The sequence below is a fragment of the Pseudorasbora parva genome, chromosome 2 (assembly GCF_024679245.1).
Source record: "Pseudorasbora parva isolate DD20220531a chromosome 2, ASM2467924v1, whole genome shotgun sequence".
Lineage (NCBI taxonomy): Eukaryota > Metazoa > Chordata > Actinopteri > Cypriniformes > Gobionidae > Pseudorasbora > Pseudorasbora parva.
Genome location: NC_090173.1, coordinates 35550685 through 35574704, shown reverse-complemented (window position 1 = coordinate 35574704; position 24020 = coordinate 35550685). Strand labels below are relative to the sequence as shown.

Below are 24020 nucleotides of genomic sequence, written 5' to 3'. Positions count from 1 at the left end.
GGCTGGTTTCCACAATGTAGGTGACCTCAAGTTTTACTCTTATGGGGACATTTGGTCCCCACAATGTAATATAAACAAGGACACACACACACACACGCACACACACACACACACACACACACACACACACACACACACACACACACACACACACACACACACACACACACACACACACACACACACACACACACACACACACACACACACACACACACACACACAAACATTACAGAGTACGTAACATGTACTACTTTTAAATATTGGGAAAATAATACATCATTTTCAAATCCTTGCAACCCATGGGGATCCTCAGATCACAATTTAAAAGACTCTAGTCAACACACTTACACACACATATCATCCACGCAGAAACCAGGCAAAAGCAGGTTTACATTGAATATCTGTATTATAAATAGAACATATTACATATTCTCTCATAAGTACATCAATAAGTTATAACTTTAATGGTTTAATAACTTTACCCTGCATCTCATCCAGTATCTATGTGTTTGTGGCTTCCGAGACATTGCATCCTTTATCCCTGGAGCTGACCTCAGAGTCATAAACTGTTCGGCTGGCAATTAAGCAGACACTCTGTGCCTTTAAGCCTGCAAAATTTTCCCTCTAAATCACCGCGCGTTCACTCCACGGTGTCAACTGATATATGCTTTTTATTTCTCTTTTTGATAATTGTCCGATCGATACGCGGCGGTTTAACATTCTACGGAGCGAACGGGTCTCAGACAGCATTATGGGATAGCACTGCCGGGCTGCCACACGGTGAGTATAAAATGAAGGCTAGTGACACTTAGCCCAATCAAAACACTGCAACTATTCACCTCACAGAGACAGCACCGCTACACACACAGCACTAGAGAGGTTAGGATCTGTACAAGAGCAGGCAGAACAGATCAATCCAGCTCTGCTTAATCAGGAGTGAGAAGGCTATCGATTCATGTGTATCTAATCTCAAAGTCATTTTCATTAGTTATCATCAGGTACTTTTGAGACAAATATGTTTACATACTAAAACAAAACAAAAAAACCTGAAGATGATGCAAGGGACAAATTACAAGCCATTAATGTGCAGTGACAATAAATCCAAACATGCAAAACCTTATCAACGGAATGCTTTTATCTGTAAATGAATGAGAAAGTAGCTAAGAAATAGGCCTACATGTCGTTTCAGAAAATGTTTAGTTACATTATATACACAAAGCCTATGAGTCTTCAGTGCACATAGGTGGCGGACTCGAATCGCATTGCTATATACGACTGATCTAGACCAAGTGTTAGGAAATGCAAGTATGATTTTTCTGAGAGTCTTTTCGCCTGAATGATAGATATATCCAAAAGTATTATGCCTAGAGGATAAACAAACTATTGCAATCATGCAAATTAAGCATTTGAAATCACAGGGATTCTGAAGTCCCTTCTGAAGGAAAATGGCACATTGTGTTTCCTACAAGGTGCATAGATACACAGTTATGTACTATTGGAATCCTGTATTGCAAGACGGCGTCGACTGCGTTGGATCTATCCGGCTGTTTCTAATCCTCGTCCTTAAGGATGCTGAAATATGAACTAGTAGCTTTACAAATCTTCACTCTCCACCAAAACCCAACGATATGAATCCTTCCTGAAATAAAGTGTTTTGAATGATAATGACATTTTCACTTTGGAACCATCTTGACATTTCTGTCATTCTAGTTCCCTCTCCCTGAAAGTGACAATAGCGAGGACACTTCTGCCAAGATTCGGCTGCACGGGATCGCCGGCTCAAGTCATGTGTGGGAGGTAATAATATTTTGGTATAATGGGTTTAAGCCAGTGAATTAAACATTAGCTCAGCTCAAATAGAGACCAAACGGGGGGGAAATAATGAACCGCAAATAAATAATTGAAGGCGGCATTGTTTTTCAAATTGCTCACTCGGGGTTAGTCGTGTTTGTTCCTCGTTTGTTGCATAGGCCGCGTTTACCACTGTATAAACACCAACACAGAATGCAATCTCACAAAGCTGCGGGGCTACCGGCTCCCCTGAAAGTGTGAAAGGAAGAGGGAAACGTTTGACTTATAGTGAGACAGATTAGTTGAATTCTGGCTTCTTGGGAACGTGTCAGAATACCGCACAGCTATATACTGAGGTGGTCCACCTGAGCCCTTTGGTAAAATCCTGTTACAGTAATATGAGTGAGCTTCCACAACCCTGAGCATACATGTCACACACATACAGGCAGACAGAGAGATACATGGCCAGCAGTCTCCGGTGCGTTTGCTCGATTAACCCTGAGTGGGAATGACATACTCCGGGTTGGTGTAGGAGAACCCCAGGAACTCGTCCTGGTCCAGATTCATGATAAAAAGCTTGTCGGTGGGCGTGAGCTCCACAGCCATTTTAGTGAACTCCCGGTCAAAGTTGCAGGTATCTCGACTATTTCGCTAGAAAAAAAAAAAGAAAGGAAAAGGGTGTTAGCTGCATTTAGAAAATAACATATACCTTCAAAATCCTCAGATCATAAAAGGATAGTTCACCCCAACATGTCAGTTTTCAGTCTTTTCACCTTTTGTATTTTGCTTTCAAATGAAATACCATGTCTGTGCTGCAGATTGGATATCAATCACATCAACCGTCATTGTAATTGTAACTTCAGAAAACTTGGAATATAAAGCATTTTTAAACTTGGTCGCTATATGAAATCTACTCAAAGGTTAAGAGTTTAAGGTTTATGCTCACCAACGTTGCATTTATTTGATAAAAACTACAGTAAAAAAGTAATATTATAAACATTCTAAAAATGTACAACAAATGGGGAACATACAGTCACCTAAAGGATTATTAGGAACACCTGTTCAATTTCTCATTAATGCAATGATCTTATCAACCAATCACATGGCAGTTGCTTCAATGCATTTAGGGCTGTGTTCCTGGTCAAGACAATCTCCTGAACTCCAAACTGAATGTCAGAATGGGAAAGAAAGGTGATTTAAGCAATTTTGAGCTTGACATGGTTGTTGGTGCCAGACGGGCCGGTCTGAATATTTCACAATATGCACAACCATTTCTAGGGTTTACAAAGAATGGTGTGAAAAGGGAAAAACATCCAGTATGCCTCAGTCTTCGTGGCACACTTTAGGCCCCTAAGTGCCAATTGGGCATCATTTAAATGCCACGTCCTACCTTGAGCATTGTTTCTGACCATGTCCATGCCTTTATGACCATCATGTACCCATCCTTTAATGGCTACTTCCAGCAGGATAATGCACCATGTCACAAAGCTTGAATAATTTTAAATTGGTTTCTTGATCATGACAATGAGTTGACTGTACTAAAATGGCCCCCACAGTCACCAGATCTCAAACCACCAGAGTATCTTTGAGATGTGGTGGAACGGGAGCTTCGTGCCCTGGATGTGCATCCCACAAATCTCCATCAACTGCAAGATGCTATCCTATCAATATGGGCCAACATTTCTAAAGAATGCTTTCAGCACCTTGTTGAATCAATGCCACGTAGAATTAAGGCAGTTCTGAAGGTGAAAGGGGGTCAAACACAGTATTAATATTAGTATGGTGTTCCTAATAATCCTTTAGGCGAGTGTATATTCACTATTAACTAGACATTTGCCTCAATAAACTCTCAATTGCCGCTTATTAATAGATAGTAAAGTAGTTTTGTAGTGTTTCATTTAAGGTATTGGGTAAGATTAAGGGATGTAGAATACGGTCATGCAGAATAAGGCATTAATATGTGCTTTATAAGAACTAATAAACAGCCATTATCCTTGTAATAGGCGTGCTAATAAGCAACTAGTTAATAATGAGAATTGAACCCTAAAATAAAGTGTTACCAAATATTTTCTATTTTAAAATATTTTAAATGTAATTTATTCAAGTGATGTCAAAGCTACATTTTCTGCATCAGTCACATGGTCCTTTAGAAATATATTATGTTCAGTCTAATATGATTTGCTGCTCAAAAAACCTTATCAATGTTGAAAACTGTTTTTTTTTTTTTTTGTCTTATTTTGTGATACCTATATTTTAATTCGATTTTTTTAATTGAATGGTAGTGGGCAGAATGTTCATTTTTGCAGTGAACTGTCCCTTAAAAATCCACAATTATCCACATTAAATTAGAAGCCGACAGAAAACACTCTAGGCAGAAGCCCAGCTGTGTTAAAACCAGAAGAGGAATTGTGTGCCAAAAAAGAAGGGATTCCACTTCAGGAGAAGACACTATAACACACAAGCACTTAAAAAGACGCCCAGGCCACTGATGAGACTCATATCTCACTGACAGTCCCCATCCAGATCTGCTGTGGCAGATGCTCGCTGCATTCACACACTGTGCAGTACGGTTTCTTTTATGAGATGCTAAAGCGTAGGCCCGGCTGGCCTTTCTCTTTTACTCTATATCCCTCTGTCTCTGTCTATCTCTGCGAGAGGAGTCTAAATGAAAGGGGCAGACGGTTTGTTAGGCCCACAGGCCTGTTCTTACTGGGAGAATTCCTCTCTGCTGCGCTACTGCTGCTGTGGCCTTGTGTGCCAGCGTGCCCGAGGGAAGAGCCAGCCTGGCTCAGAGGACACACACACACATTGAAACACACTGAGTGGGAGGATGGAAAGGGAAAGAAGACAGAGTAAACGAAAGAAAGAAAGGGGAGGAGGGCAAGGTGGGTCAGAGTAAGCTAGAAAGGGATAGAGGGAATGTGACAGAAGGTGTGAGAGAGTGGAAAAGATGGAGGGGATGGAGGGAAAAACAGAGGGAAGGAGAGAGGACTGGGCCTTCTCTGGGGCTAGACATTGTTAATGCACTGCTTGGTAATGTAAATCCATGAAGGCAAAGGAAACACTGTTGTGGGGGGAGGGGCAGCGCTCAATATGCTGAGCATCAGTGGAGCAAGAAGCTTCAGCAACGCAAATGCTAAAACCATTCCAGTGCACAAATGTACGCAAAGTGCCAAGCTATGTTGTCTTGTAGAAATGCGTTTGATAGAGGGTTGTGAGGTTTTCATCTTAAATTATAGGGGAGAAAAAAAAAACATATTCCTGAATGAATGGCAGTACATTGCTGTGTTTAATAAGCCAATATGCAAGCTGCTTTCTGTCTCAGAGTAAAATAAATAAATAATAGTACATTTGACTGACTAATACTTGCAACTTTATATCTCACAAGTGAATATTTGTTCTCATAATTGCATCTTTAAACCTGACTATTGTGACCGACTGTTTCCCATAATTGTGCCTTTATGTCTCACAATTGTGATTATTATATTCTGACTTCGTATCTCACAGATGTGACTTTCTCATAATTGGGCCTTCATATCTCTCAACTTAATGAATTCAAAATAATAAAAGTTATTCTTTTCTCTCACTATTTATCCATCCATGGTATTTAACAAAAAACATTTAGTCTTCACAAAGCAAACCATGAAATTTAAGTAATTAACATAGTTGTTTATCAAGTAATCTGTACATCACAGCACTAAAATGATTGAAATTAGAATCATTGGCAAAATCATTTATTATTTTCATTATCATTAATTTACTACAGACTTGCTTTCTACTCTCTGAATCTCCAGATATTTCAATCATGACAACTCGCAGAATAGTTTTAGCATGTTATTTAATATGGCAATGTTAACAGAATAGTTTTTAGTTTATTTTGGCAGACTAGAACTGCTATGTTATTTCTGGACTTGCTAATGCTAAAAGATACACCGACATACTGCTGTGAGCATGTTAGATATGCTGTTTTTGCATGAACAGACATAAATCCCCTATCCCCTATATAAGCAGGTGGAGCTTGGGGAGGTGGAGGGTTTCCGAGACTCTGATGCTACAGGAATACTCTATACGGCAAATATTAAACCAGACTATTTAAATGGTGAGCAAGCAATCTCATTGGCCGCATGGTCAGCAGACTCCAATCAAATGCAGTATGCAGTAATGATGTGATTGCCTGCAGGCCGCATGTAAAGGACTAGCCTGTCCTCAAGAGTTTCAAGACGAGATTTCTTGGGCCCTATCATACACCCGGCGCAATGTGTTTTTTGCTAGTTTCAGCTTGACGCAGCTATACTTTTCATGTCAAGCACAACATTGTTTAAATAGCAAATGCAGAGGCTATCTGTTAGCCCATGGGCGTGCTGGTCTGAAAACAAGGTGTGTTCAGATGTATTGTTGGTGCGTTGCTATTTTGAGACAACTGAAAACGACTGTGCCATTGACCAACAAAAAACTGGTCTTAAGTCAATAGTGAAGATTTTTTTGTGTGTTATTTAAAGGACGTGTTAGTAATATGTGCCTATAGGCGGGTGCACAACACGCAAACAATCTGCTTATTACACACAGGGATATGCAGCAGCACACAAAAATCATTAAATATTAAAAATAAAAGGATTCCTCTCTGGAGAATCGGTCAGTCTTTCTGCTCGTAAATTCCATGTAAATAACGAATCTGCCATAGTGCACGTGGGAACTGGCTTTTAAAGGGAATGGGAGATAAGGCTCTGATTGGTTTATTGCACTTTATGCCAAAAACACACCCGTGACTCATTATGGGACTAGGCACAATCCTTTTGGACCATGCATCAGGTGCAAAAGTGGATAGTGCACCTGCACCATACGCTCAGATCGTTAAAATAGGGCCCATTATCTCTATAGACAGATTATATATAAATAATATATATAATAGATCAGTGTTTTTTTTTTTGTCTTTATAATAGGGATTTATTAAAGCTCTTATTCTGAAATGACACCTTTTTGTCAGTGCTGCTATTCCCAAAAAATGGGAATTATCCTGTTGAATTATCCTTTTTATACTTCAAAAATAATTCCTTCTACCCTGAAAGTAAAATTTCTTGCAAATGGCAGTTCATACTGACTTTTAGACATCAGCACAGAACATTATCACAGTTGCCAACGAGTGCTAACCTTTCTCACAAATAAATTACAATCTGTTGAATGTCTGCTTATGCAATGAGGCCACAAAAATAAAGCCTGTCTTGGAAAAACAATGCAATTCAGTTATTATTTCCACCTAAATAATTCAGCTTTCTGGTCAATGGTGGGCCTGAGGGAATTGTGGGAAGTGCAACATATTTTAAAGGCAGCATGACACGCACAGGATTAAAGCAAACATTCAGTATGTTTGAAGACGATATCCTAACAGCGAGAAAGTGTGATCTGTGATATGTCTTTTTTTTAAGGAGATGAACATGTATCACTTTAAAATGACAAAGAACAAGGACAAGTCACTTTCAGGTGAGGAAGACAGAGAGAGGGATTAGAGTGCCATCAAAGCACAGTGAAACGGATTTACAAAAAACAGGATCACAGACGCAGAGAATGCATATGACTCCATACATTGGTATGCAGATCACATCAAACAACAGAACTGAGAGAGACAGCCCAGAAGAGCATTTGAGATCTCCTGGCACCTTACACATAGATAAAAACAGCTCCAGACAGGAAGAATACAGTGGACAGGAGGAAGATAGATAATACAACAACAGAAGCCCATTTCCTACCTTATTTCCATTGTCTGGTTCAAGCACACCACAGCACAGCGAAGCACACAAGCCACAACTCCAGAGTGATGGTCACTAGATTACCTGAGCTCTCAAGAGCCAAACAGTTCAAAGAAAAATGGCACTGGGCATTGGCATGGAAACCCGGGGACTGCGGGTCAATGCAGGCTTGATTCTGAAAGGCTGGTTTTAATTCTAGTAACAGCCAACAAAACCTCAGCTTTTAATTATTTGATAGACGATAAAATAAAATAATAGACCAAAGTAGAATTAATTATTCTATAAATCTGTCTACTGTTGAAATGATCCATGTAAAAGTGTTATATACAGATACACAATGGGCACTAAAGGTCTCGACCTCACATGACTGGAATTCAAAATTTAATTTAAATCTGAAAAAAGTATATATATATATATGTGTGTGTGTGTGTGTGTGTGTGTGTGTGTGTGTATCCATCCCACTTTTTTCTCTCAATTCCACACTCTCACACATGTAACTTAAAAAATATTTTGCACTAATCTGGTCACTAATAAAATAAGATAATTTTTATGCTTGTGATATCATTTGTATTTAATAGTTTTCACTTTCACTTATATCATAATCAACCATAATCTTAAATTGAAAAGATTCAAATGAGTATAACTCATGCATCCATATTTAGATATCTACATTGGCAAATGACCTTGGGTGTAGTGCTGGGTAGCAGGAACTGAAAAAATCGTGTAAATTGTTAACATCAGACTGGATATAACAAATCAAAGAGCATAAAAAGAACATCCAACAAAATATTTGTCACCCTGAACCGTCACTAAATGATAAATGACACTAATTAGAGATGAATGATGGTCCAAAATGGTCTCAGTTGACAGGAATATCCATGCTAGCTTGCCATGCTGATGCAGGCCAGTGCCATTCTGTGTTGATTAGATACAGGTCTGTTTGACAAGATGAGATTAGCACGGGCACACTGAGCAGTTCAGTTCCCATAAACAGGCTGTGATGCACGTGGACATATAAGATAGTGGTGGATGACAGCAGAACAAGGGACGTCGGCACATTGAGAACACCAGTATGAGACGTTTGTACCTAAGCAGATCTGAATTTATCGCCCGTGGTTTCATACAGATATATAGCAAAGATAGGGTTCAAGATGCATGCTGTACCAAAAGCCATGGGGGAAAAGATAATTAAAAAAAAAAACGCTCTTGGGAAGGAGAGAAAAGACGAGAGAAAAGACCCTCCCCCCTATTTAAATCCAAGGTGCTCATTTTGCCAGGCTTTAATTCCAATCGTGATTCTGTAATTTTGTGCGATACTAAGGCACAGAGCTTTCTATAAAGGCGCGGATTAGCGGCGAGCTGATGTCAGCGCAAGAAGAGAACAGCAGTATCAAACGCTGACCTGTTTTCAGCTGATAAGCCGCACACACTTCGTGCTAACCGACTCATTTAATTTAAGGCTGCGACATTCAGAATTAATTAACACTCTTGTGTGGAGCACCAGACTCAACTGTGTACCGCATATATGTATAAACATCAAGTTTGAAAGATCTCTAGGACCCCCATGCTGTTACTTACATAAGCAGGCCACATTATACTGTACATTGTTGGCTGCAGCAACAACTGCACCAATATTCACAATAAACATTTGCAGCATGTTTAATACGGCATATAAAGCATCTCTCTAGTTTTCACCCACCCCTATATGCATGTTCTTCCCATATGTCATTGGCTGAATGGTGGTGGAACAGGATGAAATGTTCTCATGTTAAGTGGCAGGCATGAAATATGCAGAGCTTAGCGTGGGCACGTGCTGCACACCATCCAAGTTGGTAGTCGACGCTCCGAGCAAATTGACAAGACTTTCTCTGCCAAGCAGTTCAGAAACACATACAAATAATGCTTTGTGTGATAAAATAAAATGTCACATCAGGGTCTTACAATGGAAAACAATCTTTTGTTTTTCCAGAGTTTATATTACAGGCACACTGTCAATTCAAGGTTGTAGGCTATACACTCAAAACTGCAATGAGGAAAACAACGCGAAACCAAACAGTGGCTATTGATGTTTCAGTTTTATTTGAATGTATACTCGTGTTTTGTTTGTGGAAAATACTTTGGCACAAGAAAAGCATTGAGGATGTATGAAGGAAAGCACACAGAAAGGTCAAGAGCACTCGCTAAAATACTCATCTAATATTGTGAATCAAATCTCAGTAATTCATGCACAAAGCTTCTTTAGTCTATGCACATTTTATGGTATAGAAAACACAAAAAATCCCCCCTTTTTATTTTCGTTTTATCTACAATACTGATCACATAGAATTCATAACATTTAATAACATTTGACACATATTATTTGCTTATTTTAAGACACTTAAAAAATATATCAAAGCCCTACGCTGCACTGCTCGCTGTATTTTTTTGGCAGTAATGACAAATGCACAATTTTTTTTTTGTCTTTTGTTTTAACCCAAAAAAGACTTTTCTCCAACGTATCTGGAAACCTTCTCATGTGAGAAACCATTTTAGTGAGATTATCCCTTCCCTGAAATCCTATGATGAAGATATGATATGAAGCCCCAGTGGTTTCCAATAAAAGCCACTGGCCGCTAGTCAGCACGGATAACCGCTCAGGGTTGTCGCTCTGATGTCTGAGAGGATCTGACCCATTTCTGTGGATGTGTGGCTCTTGTGGCCTTTCCAGTTCCATTTAGTGATACGGAATCTGTTCCACACAGGGACTTTGCTGCTGTTACCGCTGACATGAACAGTGCTTGCGTTCCTAGACCCGACTGTCATATCTAAGCAGTTTGCACGCTAAATTAGGGCACCGTATTAAAACACTGACCAGCCCCTGTTGGACCCACTAACACGTTGTCACATAGCTTCATCGGACCCCTAATGTTGGTGCTTATGAGCAATGTTTACATCCTCAAAATGTTTTATTTCCAAAGCTACTCCGTATAATGGTGCTGCAAAATATTCTGCGTCTTTATATCCAGTTCTTCTCAATTTTGTATTTGATGAATATTATGTTCCACAAATATTGTGGTATTCCTTCAGCGTTTTCACATACCAAGAATCAGCATATTATCACGTGGCGGGTCTCTGTTGACAAGCTTCAAGATGGAATCATTCAAGCGAAGTGAAGCTATATCAACGCATCCCAACTAGGCTAATTTTCTCATACACAAGCTCTTCAATGAAATCCAGGGCATCATTTTAAAATATTACCCATGGCTGACTACTCATCCTTTTGTCATTGTAAAGCCCAATGGAAATTCTAGATCGTACCCATTAAAAACATTCACATCTAACATAGGGGTCAGTGATATACGGCCGATGGGTCTTTTAAAGGTTATTGGCTACAGCACTAGTTCTTTTCTGATATTAGCACTTGTTCTTTCATCCTACCTCAATCTGTAATTGTCTCTAGCAGGAGGTAGTTGATATTTAATATGCCTGTCAAATACCTCTCGATAAAACCCGGCTGACCTTTAAGCAGAAGTCAAGTGTTAAACAAGGAAGAGCCAACGGGAACCATCACAGGATTCATGCTTCTACAAGTGTGAGTGTTTGCTGATGGTGTGAGATGATCAGGCAAAAAAGCAGATCACTACCACAATCAGGCACATCCATCAAGCTCTATTGGCCCGTACATACACGCAAACAGGATACAGGCATCCTAAAAAAGTCAAATTTACTCATGCTTCAAAAAAGTTTGGTAAATTTGTTATCTATAAGTCTGTACAATGCAAGTCAGAGATTGTAACCAGACTAGGGTGCACTACAGAGGAAACTAACGTCATAGGTATCATAAAAGTTCAGGCAAAACTAAATCATCATGCAAAAACCTTTTGCATTCTTTTTGAAACAAGCAAAGTATCACTGTCACAGGCTGGATAAGGAGAGCGAGGCTAGCCATTATGCATCTCGTATGCGATTCATGCACCTTCAGTGCAAATGACTGAATCGGAACACCTACGACGGTGCCGCAACAAACACATCGGAGTGTAGTTTAGAAGAGAGCTATGCATTACACGCCACATTCAGGAAAGCTGTAGAGTACAAATAGAATAAAGACAAATGCCTTTCGATTCAAACGTTCTTCCAGCATGGATACATTCAAATGGGATGTTGTGAAAGCCGCAGCGACCTTAAGGCTAATCTACGAATATTGAAATTCCGCATGCATATGTATATAGATGGTTTAGTTTAGGTATATGGCTGTTTATGTACATACGCATGGCCGTTTTACGGACTGTATGGTACATAAACATAACAAGGTTTGATGAAGAGGGGGTTTGATGGAGGGTTTTGTTAGTTTTAGGGGGTCGCCCTTAACTCTGGGCTTCCATGGCAGGGTATTCTGGGTTTATGAAGGAAAAGCCCTCAAACTCGTCTTGGTCGAGGTTCATGATGACCTCCTGGTCTGGAGGGGTGAGAACCGGTGGATGGCGGGTGAAAAAGCGGTCAAAGTTCTCTGCATCCCGGCCACACTGCAGGAGGGAGAGAAGAACAAGAGAGGCATGTAATGGATGGGGGATGATGAACATGGTCATAAAGACAGAAGCAGAAAGTAAAAGAGAGAACAAATAAAAGTATGAGAATGGATGTGAATGTGAGGGCTGTGACAGGCAATGCAGGTTACGGAATAACAATTCTGGATACATACCCTGTTAAACAAACCAGCATAATTTATGTCCCTACCAGGCTGCTTAAGCGATTGTTTTCTCCCAAAAAATGAGAAGTCTGTCATGATTCACCATCCATGTGATTCCAAAACAGTTTTTTTTAAAGAATATTTTGCTTTAAAATTACAAAAAAGATGGTCCATACTAAATTCCAAGCATTTGAAGCCATACGATATACAGCAACTAAAGAGAAACACCAACATTTTACATGAAATTTTTACTAAAATTAAAACTGCCCTACTAGAGAAATAATGATTCATACATAAATTATAATTTTAGTCAGATCTTGTAGGCCTACTTATTTTATTTTTAAGGGCGAATTTACAGGCTTTCAAGATCACCTCAATTATGTTTGCAGTGGTAAACAGTTCAATGGAAGAGAAGATTATCAGTGAATAATGACTTTAATTTGTTCATCACGCCATTATACGGCATCAGAAGCCGAATTAAATATAGTGCATTAGTCGTGTTAATTGTTTTTATGGCACGTTCTCTTTTTTTTCTCCAAAGCTTCAAGCTTCAGTGCCCATTCATTGTAACTGCAATGGAAAAGAGCGGCTGGAACCTTATTAAAAATATCTTAATTTATGTCCCACAGAAGAAAGTCAAAATTTAGAACATGAGGTTAAATAAATGATGACAGAGCAGTCATTTTTAGGCAGGTTGATCTGTTGTATCTGATGAAGCTATTGATCAGCATGGGAATTCATATTAGTTGTTTTTGGGAAGCCTAAAGCTGGTCTTTCCACCAGGGTAACTTGGATAACATGAATGCATGGAAATGTGTTTGAGACCTTTACACTCATACTCATACAGAAATATGTTCCAGATGTCAATGACATGTTAGGGTGTCATTCACAATGCTTTTGAAAACAACAACAACAGTGAGAACAATAGCAAAAGTATTAATGGCATCGCAAAAACACATACGCTTCAGTTCAAATGTCAGCTTTTGAAATTCCAATGTTCTATTGCACTTCCAGTGACATTTAAATAGCTCGCTTATCATAAGGGTAAGAAACAGGTGAGTCCACACAAGCAAATCTGTAAATGAGAATGAAATTTCACGCACACGTGTGGACCTCTTTTCATGGAGAGCATCGATCAGTGGCAGCCCAGAAAAATATTAAAGCACAGACATTTAATATTCATGAATAGCAAGCAAAGTCAAACCATCAGAACCCTCCAAACCTGGCCAGTACCTCTGGCCCATGATGATGGCCCACTATCTCTGCATCCTCTCATTTGGCAAACAATACTGCAGGAGCAGCCACATTGAAAGGGAGGGAAAATCTGGCAAATCGTGAAAATTATTGCTGAGGAGATGAGACAGCTCACAGTGTGATGCACATCACAATCCATGTGTTACTGTTCTACACATGCATTATTTATAAAAACATATTGTGACATATAGTCGACTGTAATACTACACATTCATTAGTGGAGAGCCAACACTAACATTGTAGATACGATGCGCATGTATTGGTCAAACATGTACAGTGGTAGCCAAAATTCTCAGAACGCTTGGCATCTGGGATTCATCTTATTGGGCCTGGATTTATTTTTCCAGGAAAATAACCAATAACATTGTTCTAACTATTGCCGGAACTACCTGTGATGGAAGAAATCTGCTGGAACATTAAAAAAAGAATGGACTGGCCCCTCTTCAACCCCAGTTGAAGTTCTCAGAAGTTGTAATTGCTCAGGAAGTTGTAATTGCTGTAAAAGCTGGACATACCAAATATTAAAGTTAAAAGTGGATAAAAACAGTATGACTGACTTCAGATTTTTTATTTTATTTTTTTTTAACTTCCCAAATGTCTTCAATGCATTCCATTGGGAGATCTCAGACATTTTTAACATTACAGAATTTACATGAAAGTGGATGATGAAATCACAAGCTGGTATTCATTCAAAAGAACAGCATTTATTTGAAACGGTAATATTTTGTAACATCATAAATGTCTTTACTGTAACTTCTGACCAATTTAATGCATCCTTGATTAATACAAGAATACGTTTAATGTTATTCAAATTATAATAATGTTGCACAGAAAAGTTTATAGTCCATCACTGTATGTAAAAGCACTTAAAATGATCATTTATCAAACCCTTATGCAGTATTCGCCTGAATTCTAGGTAAACAAAAGCATTAGCCAGACCAAAATCCTTCAAATAAATACCCCTTCGCCCACTGGGCAGCCCAACAATAGCTTGAGCCTTTAAAAGCCCCATTTCATACAGCATGAAATGACCTAATTTTCTTGACTGTACATTAGCCCAGGATCCTTAGCGTGGTCCTGGCAGCTAACACAATAGCTTTTAGATGTGTCTCTGCATTTTCAGCAAGAGGCATCTGACCACCATGTGAATGATAGCACACACAGAGTGACAGACAGTGAGAGCACTGAGGCATAACATCTGTGTGAGGGAACCATTAAATCACCTCGCACAGCATCTGTGTACCTCTGCATTCAGAAGCCCCTCTAATTTAAACTCAATTAATGGTCGGATGCAGCAGCCACCTGACCTCAGCCGCCCCGTTGCAGATGCATTAGTATTTCCAAACGCGATCACAGAAGGCTGCGACTCGTGGATCTGCCCATTCACCACCATATACGCAGTGCCACCTATATAGGCAAGTGAACTCACAGAGATTCGAACGACCTGCATCTCATCCAACCCTGAATATTGAGGCAAAAGCTTTTCGGTGTCCTCTTACAGTCATTAGCATCAGGGGGGGGTACATCCACTGTGAACTATTAAAAACACACGTGACAAGGGGCTTGTCTGAAGACCGCTGTGATAAACACTGCCCAACTCTCTCTCACACACACACATTCAACACTCACACACCTTCCCTGTTGTCCTCTCTGGCAAACACTCCACTTTTATTTGTGAGAAAAAGACTTTTCACTCTGCTCACTCATATCTCTGAATGACTGCTGCAAGCCTGCAGCTGCAGAGAAAGAGAATGAAAGGAGAATAATATTCTTTAAAGCGGAAGCTACAGAGCATCAAGCTCACACAGACCATAGTTGTCACTTCTGTCTACAGCATACTCTCCAACTTTCACTCTGGGCAAACCTTGTTCAAAAGACCATAGCAGTACCTCAGCATGAGATAATAATTCATTACATTTATATAGCGCTTTTCTAGGCACTCAAAGCGCTTTACATAGAAGGAGGAATCTCCTCAACCACCACCAATGTGCAGCACCCACCTGGATGATGCGATGGCAGCCATATTGTGCCAGAACGCTCACCACACACCAGCTGATTGGTGGAGAGGAGCCAATCAGGATATGGGGATTATTAGGAGGCCATGATGTACAGGGGCCATTGGGCAAATTTGGCAAGGATGCCGGAGTTACACCCCTACTCTTTTATCGAAGGACATCCTGGGATTTTTAACGACCACAGAGAGTCGGGACATCGGTTTAACGTCTCATCCGAAAGGTGTCTCCACAGTATGTCTCCGCAGATTATGGTGTCTCCACAGTGTCTTCTTAACTAGCTTAACCCCGAAGCCGCTTTTATCCATAGCTATTTACAGTACAATTACGTTATGCACCCTATTATATCTATATGGAGAGATTGGAGACATACAAAATTTCAGTAAAAACAGTAATAATGTGAAATATTCATTTCATTATTAATCATTATTAATCAAAATATTACATATAACTGTAATTGTTATTTTCTATTATAACATATTTTAAAATGTAATTTATTTGTGTAACAGTAAAACTGAATTTTCAGCATCATTACTCCAGCCTTCAGTGTCACATTTATTATTATTGTTATCAATGTTGAAAACAGTTGTGCTGCTTATTATTTTTTTGGACACTGATATATTTTTTCCAGAATTCTTTGACAGTTCTAAAGAGCAACATTTATTTAAAATGGAAATCTATAAAATTATAAATCTTTTTGATCAATTCAATTTGTCTAATTAACTTACATATTATAAACATTCCTATATCCAAACAGTTCAACACACAAAACATTATAATAATTTTATATAACCACATTATAATAATTATACATATAATACATATAATTATATTTGAATTGAAAAGCAAGTTTTGTTTTATAATGAAATGTATCTAAATCAATCTAAAACAAATTTATTAGAATTAGTGGTGTAAAAGTTGGCTGTGCAGATTGGGTTAGGAATAGGTCTCATATTATCATTCATGATTATGATTAATCACTGATGTCAAACCTTGCATCCCGCCATAACTTGGTCCATGTCATTTTTGGAGCACAACCGCATCTGTTCTCATTCACTTTCACTGTACAGAAAGATACCTGGGAAATTCTGCGAAATAGTTACTTTATATACTTTTTTTGTGTGAACTATCCCTTTAACCAAAAATATTTCTTTGGTGGAACTGGCTTCGCCAAGATGATCATGCTTGACCTCATGCTTAACTATTCAACTGGTGATCACCAAAACCAGCACCAGTATTAACTAGCATAAACACCTGACAGTATCAGCTGGATGTCCCATAATGAATCTGTCTCTCTCCTCACCTGGCTTTGGTCGCTTTTCACCTGCACCCATCACCCAGAAGGAGTGGCGCATGACGGATAGTGTGTGTAAATGAAAGGGTGAGGCTAAGGTGACCGTGTCCAATCTGCACCGACATAGAGAAGGCGCCGGGTGACATACAAGAAGTGAGAGTGAGCAGTTTTGGCACAAACGAGACTGTCAGCGTTCAGAGAGCCGCCCTCCCGTGGCTGGCACACGCGGGCCATCACTGCCAGTCTTGTACCGCGTAGGCAACAACAGTCCATCTGCTGCAGATACAGCCAGAGGCGTTCCACCTAGAGCTGGCTAGTATCCCAAACAACAAATCAAAAGTCACTTTTCACCTGCCACCAGATAATTCAGCAGCACCAGCAGAGAAATGAAGAGCTCCGTATGGTGGCCCACCCCTCGTTCTGCTCCAAACCTGAGCTATAAAGTCACCCTGACTGTTTCGCATCACCTGGGTCCGATTCCCTAATCCACCTCAATGGCATGATTCCTTGCCAGACACTGCTGTCACGCTTAATTTCAGAGCCACAGGCTGTGATGTGTAGAGGGACACTCCAGCCAAATCCTACGTCAGACTACCGTGTTTCCCAGCGGAGTAAGATGTGGGCAAGGAGGTGCTCAGCAGGAACAGGGCAGATTCTAGGGAACTGTCCTGAATGACCAGCCTGCTTTCAGCTCTAGATCTTCAACTACAGGTTCTGGACCTTCAAATGCACATAATATGACACAAACAAGACTGAGAATACCTAGTTATCTGCCTCACTGCCTACATAGGCAGTTCTCTTTTAAGGTGGCATTATAAAAGTCAAAAGTTATTTTGAATGCGCTACACGTATCATCACACAGGAGACTTAAGTTGATACAATAAATACTGAAGACACGAGAAATATACATATAGCATATACATTTGCCATTTTTTATTGTCACCAATTTTTTATTTTATTTTGATGAGCAATTATTGAGGTCAAATAAGATTATTTCATATTCGTTTATTTTCTGTACATTTATGTGACACTCATTTGCATCAATTTTTTTTTAATTTTTTATATGTTGGCCACCATCTATATATTCAAAGGGATAGTGATAGTTTATGGAAAATATTTATTAAATGTTTTTGATGAGTGACATCCCAACTCTATTGATTCTCAGCTTATCTCAAAATAAATAAGGTAATATTTCTTACTGTATATTATGGTTAAGAAGCCTAAATTAATTAAAACAACATGAATTGACAGACAAAAACTTATTTTTATATTGGCCGTTTAAAAAAATAAAATAAAAAGGCCATAAAAAGCAATTCAAAAAAAGCTATATGTGCAATTCAGGTGCTGCTTCACTGTTGACAAATGACAGAAGTCATGTTTTGATTCCTACAAAGGATTGCAGGCATATGTGTGTATATATATATATATATATATATATATATATATATATATATATATATATATATATATATATATATATATATATATATATATATATATATATATATATATATATATATCATTATATATATATACAGAAATCATTCACAATTCTGTTTCAGATCAGTTTCAAAACAGTTTGACTAATCAGATCAAAAGAGTAATTCGTTGGTAAATCTGGCATTGCTAGTTCTGTTTCTGAACAGCTGATAGAAACAATCAACATAATTGCTGAAATTAATTGTCAGGCAAAATTATGTATTTCAGGATAGTATACTGTTATCTATCCTGACACATAAGTTTATTAGTATTTTTTTACTCAGTCCCAATTAAAAGGGTCACCGACGCCCCTGCCATAACAAAGATAATGATCCATATCGGCCAAAATTTTCAGTGCACCTCTAATTGGATAATTTACAGTTATAATCACATCTCTCACATTGTCCACCATAGTCATTTTTTTTTACACTGTGCTTGTCACAATGCTTTCTGGGATGGCATTTTTGTCTGGAGCATGTCTGTGATGCCTTGCTTCCTACTGGAGTTTTTTGATGAAAGCTTGTGTGTGCGTGTCCTTTTGGTCTCCACATGAGACAAAATTAGTTTTGTGCAGATCCTAATTGCCTTTGATTAAGTTTGTAAATCACGTTATTTTTGAGTGTCCATCCGGCATGCCGGCATCATCAAGAAGAGGGTCTAAAATCATCCGTCTTTCTGTTCAGCTAATGACACCAAACATCCATCTGCTGCCACATAAATACTCACAATCATACACACACACACCTGAACAGTGAGCTAATGTACCTAACTGAGCAAGAAAGCCTGAAAAACCAAAAACAGAATTTCAAGCACAAAATTCAGCAAAAATTATGTTGACTTATTCATTAAAATGTACACAACACTATTAAAAAGTACAATCATCATACGATAATAGTAAAATAAAAATGAAATGACAAAAATAGCACCATGCATTGCAACTGATTGTGAGACAAGAACAAATGTTGTTTAATGTCAAACACATTGCTCTGTTTCCCCAAATGCCTGATGCAGCAGCATTGACTCAAGCAATGGTGTGATTTTGTAGGTAGGATTATCTGTTTTTTCATCCAATGAAAGGAATGGTGTGTCAAGAAAACCTGTTTGAAAACAGCCATTATTTCTTTTTTTTTGCAATTCTTTTTGGTGACACTAGTGGCACAGAAATTACACTTGGCTTCACCTTTACCACTTCAACTAACACTAAAGACTTCAACTCAAGTACTAAAGTAAAACTTGTGACAATCAACAGGACAATCTGTTCTCAATGATTGTGCCGAGACCTCATAACCAGGGAGGCACTGCAGAAAAAGATCACTTCTGAGGCCAGTCTCGAGTCCAAGCAGAAGGTCAGGAGGGTTGATGTGGAAGGAAGCACAATGCAGCACTGCCTGGGCACTGCCTGCTCCATCTGACAGCTCTCGCACGCGTGTGCGCATGCACACACACGCGCACACGCGCACACGCACACGCACACGCACACGCACACGCACACACACACACACACACAGAAGCTGTACTCATTAAGGATCTGACAGAGGCTTACAAACGCGTCTCAGCTCAACCAGAGCCCTAACGCACACGGCACTAGCAAAGCTAAGATGCTACTGTGCTGTCCTCATTACACCCTATACTCTCCACTGTTCTGAAAGTTTTACTTCACATCTTTGTGCTACAGTACAGTAGAATTGGACTACTTTGTCACTGGCTTTAAAAACTACTCGTCCAATTGGCCAGTTTGAGGTTACAGGTTGTTTACTTGATTTACACAAGTAAGACATTTTCCTGAATAAAAATCCTTTGTTTGGCCCTCTTATTATAGGGTTAGGCTTCTAGCCTGCAGAATTGAGTGAAATTCAGAATTTAGGAAAAGGAATTTGAGAAAAATGTGGAAAAACTGAGACCCACGGTATGTTGAACTGGAATTGACATAGAATGACAGGAAGAATGTACTGTTACAAAGTAAAGAAACACATTTCAAAACACAAAGTTAAATTTCAATTATTTCATTCAAATAATTTAATCAAATCATGAATTCTCATTTATTCCCTAACATGCACCTTTAATACTTGCAAATGTACACAACCAACTAAAAAAATCTTAATTTTGCCATATTAAAAACAAATAAACAATATTTTGTTTCATATTTATAACTGATTTTTACTTTAAACTACCCTGCATAACTATATTTCACTATGAAAATAAAATTAATTTATGTATTAAATATAATGAAAAACATATGAATTATAAAATAAATGTCTACAGGTGACATTTCAAACATTGCATATTAATAACATCTAATATTACCAGAAACAAATATGAACACAATTATGATAAATTCATACTTAAACTCCTTTATAATTCTACTTCCTGAAATTCAAATTGAGTCTAAACTGAGTAACTGATGAGTCTGAATCAAGATGAAGTCTGATTGGGGTAGGGAATAGTTGTTAATGTTGATGCAATGTTGTCTTACTTCGGTAAATCATGTCATGCATTAAGTGTTTCAGGCTAAAAAAGATAAAAGGTAATAAATCTAAAGCAATTCAGACGCAATTCTGAAATACCCACCAGCGTTCCAGATCACAGCAACACACAAAGAGTAAATGTGAGTAAGAGAGAGAGAGAATATGCGTTTGTGTGTTAGAGGTGAAGTGACTGGCTGGACTTACGGCCTTTGGTTTAAATGGTGGCTGAACTTCCTTGTTCTCCAGCTTCTCCCAATCCATGTAACGGAAGAAGCCGTGTTCCCTAATGTCTCTCTCGCCCTCAGGGCCACAGCCAAGACGCTTGCCTGGGTGTTTGGTCATCAGCTGAAACAGTACAGAACAGAGAGGTGAGAGGACCACTCGGTATATATTGTGGCTGTCAATTGCTTAAAAAATAAGGTCCAATCAAATTCATAATGTGTAGAATAATGAATCAAGTTAATCAGAATTAATCGCATATCTTTATTAGAAAGTAGGTTTCTACCTTACTACATAATTTATGTACGGAGCACGATACATTTTTCAGTAATATATTTAAATTCATATGCATGTATATTTAATTATTTATTATATTAATATGCAACACTTAGAGCCCAAATATTTAGTTCCAACTACAGCCAGAGAACCTACCATAGACTGGCCCCACTCCAAGAGTTTTGTTTTATGGGTCAAAAATATATGTTCCGTTAATATCACTGGAGAGAGTAAAACTAAATCCAAAGAAATGAGAATGTTAAATTTTTTAGTTCAAATAATTTGTACTTTGCAGTTTTAGCACAGCTTCTTTTCAGCAGCTTCCTCCGCTCACCCATCTCTCTCCCTTTTTCCCCTTCACTCTGTTTTATTCCCTGGTAGAACATGCTATGTTGAATATAACAAAATCGTTTGGCTATTTTATTCCAGTGAGTGACTTTAGCGTGTGTAGGAGAGATTAGGCGACGGGAAAAACAACTTGCCGCTTTTTCTTTAGCGCCTCAGTGCGCATGAAAAATTGATGGCAGCAGAGAAAGTCTTTCCAGGCTCTTGTAAGGCACAGGTTGAGGTGGTGGTGGAGTGAGGGAGATGAAGGTCCCTGCTGACTGGTAGAGCCTTAACCCTCAGTGGATCAGGAAGGGGCTGGGTCGGGGCCAGTCAGGATAGGTTGGATCAATCTCTGACCCCCGATGCCTTCTAGACTCATGCCGCTTGCTAAGAGGCGTGTGCTCCACTGCCCTCTGAAGCTCTGTCATCATTGTCATCATTAATGTATACAGCAGGGGCCAGGGCACACTCGCTCACTGTGTGGCAGTGCTGACATGTGCAGCTGGACCATGCTGCCACAGAGACACAGCTGGCCAATTGTTTCTCTTCATACATATGTCCATCCTTTCATATCTATCTATTTTTAAACACACATCTGTCTGTCCGTCCAACCAACCAACCGTCCATCCATCCATCCATCCATCCATCCATCCATCCATCCATCCATCCATCCATCCATCCATCCATCCATCCATCCATCCATCCATCCATCCATCCATCCATCCATCCATCCATCCATCCATCCATCCATCCAACCAACCAACCAACACTTAATGTCTATCTTAAATCAGGGGTGTTTCCTCCAAAGAGGCAAGGGAGGCAGGGCCAAAAAATAGGACGTAAAAATAATCCATATTACAAAATCTGACATTAAGAAGTGTATAAATCACTTGTCTATTTAAATTAACATTGTCCAACAGCGAAACCAGCAGGTGACGTTACCACGGGAGTCCAAGTCTTTCTTGCCTCCCCTGAGCCCATTGACCCTGAAGTGTGTGGTAGGTTTGGTGGTGGCGGAGGTGGGTGGGTAATTGAGAATAAATGGGGGAAAGTAAGCTATGATTGGATGTAATTGGTTATAATTGGATATGACAGGTTTGTGTGATAAATCCCGCCTCTTGTTTTCATGTGCATTTGCGAATCAGTCTGAATGAACTTCATGGTGATAATGGGAAGACTAACTAAAAACTAAAGCCCCATTTCCACCAAAATTACCCGGAACAATTTGCACCAAGAACTTTTTCCCCCACAGAACTGCTACTGTCTGTGTTTACACTGAGGTCTAAAGTACCGTGAAGATCAGGCAGTTTAGTCCGGTGATGTAGGACTATGCGCGACTGCTCCTACGAGTCAGCGATGGACAGTAATCGTTTTGCACGACACTGTCTGCAACAATAACAAGTATGGAGGAGATTCAAGCTGTGCTGCTTTTGGTTGTTATGTATTGGTTTACTAAAGAGGTAATTAATAAAACAGCTGAAAAGAGCACTGATACTAAAGTGTATTGTGGAAGCTTGTAAAGCTAGAAAAGCTTAAAGATGCCCTACAATGAGTTGAAACAATATGTTAAATTATTCTCTGATATCTACATAGAGGGTATGTGGCTTATTTAAGGGCACAAATTGTCCAGATACAGTTTTACAGGTCCATTTACAACCCTAGAAACCAGTGGCGGCTACTGGTCTGTCAGAGAGGGGAAGCTCATTTACGGCTGTCTTATTTATTTAAAAGTAAATTCTGCCCTACGTTCCTTTTCAAGAAATTGGTCTTTTACCCTGTGAATGAATGAACTAATGATCTAAAAAATATTAAACTCTGTAAAACTGAAACAAGGAATGTGGTGTATAATTTTGTGAAATGTATGATGAAAATCAAGCAATTTCGCCAAGCAAATATCAAAGAAATAGGTTGCAGCAGTTTTTATTTCGACTGAACTTGAGAAATCCGCGATGGGACTGAGAGCGAATAGCTTCAGTGATTCCTTATAGTACAGAATCGCTGTCAGTCAAAAGGAGATGTAGACCCTCCAATCATCACGCAGAAGCTCAGAGTCCGGGCCAGCCCACTCCCCATTCACTCCCAGAGACGCTGAGCGTCCGTGGGCTGGACATAATCGCAGCGTTTATCCAATGACCGTCTAGTTTCGAAGCGCTGAAAAAAACCGTTCAAAGCAGCCCCATTGAAGTCAATGGACGCTGGGCTTCAATAGGGAAATGCACTGTGACGCTGCGGGAATGTATGAGAAGGAAATCGAGTCAGCCGACCGGCTATATGTAACTGATTCTGAACAAACTCGTCTTTGAGATTAACGTTTTTTAACGCATTTTTAGTCAATACAATGTTAATATAATAGTACATATTTGACCATTAATTTTGTGACATTATAAGGGAAGCCGAGCTTCCCTTGCAGTCTTAAAGAAATCGCCACTGCTAGAAACTGTCCCTAGGATGTAATGCTCTGTTTTTGCCTTATTTGGAAGAGTCATGAAT

The 24020-nt window shown here is 39.2% G+C and overlaps 1 protein-coding gene across 2 annotated transcripts in view; it reads right to left on the bottom strand.

The window, feature by feature from the left end:
• Window positions 1-390: 390 nt before the first annotated feature.
• Window positions 391-24020, bottom strand: part of prkcbb (protein kinase C, beta b) — a 159305-nt gene continuing 135675 nt past the window's right edge. The window contains exons 16-17 of one of the 2 annotated variants that reach the window (XM_067418184.1): window positions 20913-21053; window positions 391-2445 (exon numbers count right to left, since the gene is read on the bottom strand). In XM_067418184.1, the coding sequence (XP_067274285.1) occupies window positions 2287-2445; window positions 20913-21053 (300 nt within the window). In that variant the 3' untranslated portion in view covers window positions 391-2286. Of the gene's footprint in view, window positions 2446-9598; window positions 12041-20912; window positions 21054-24020 lie in introns of those variants that run through there. The other variant, XM_067418176.1, reaches the window with a different exon arrangement.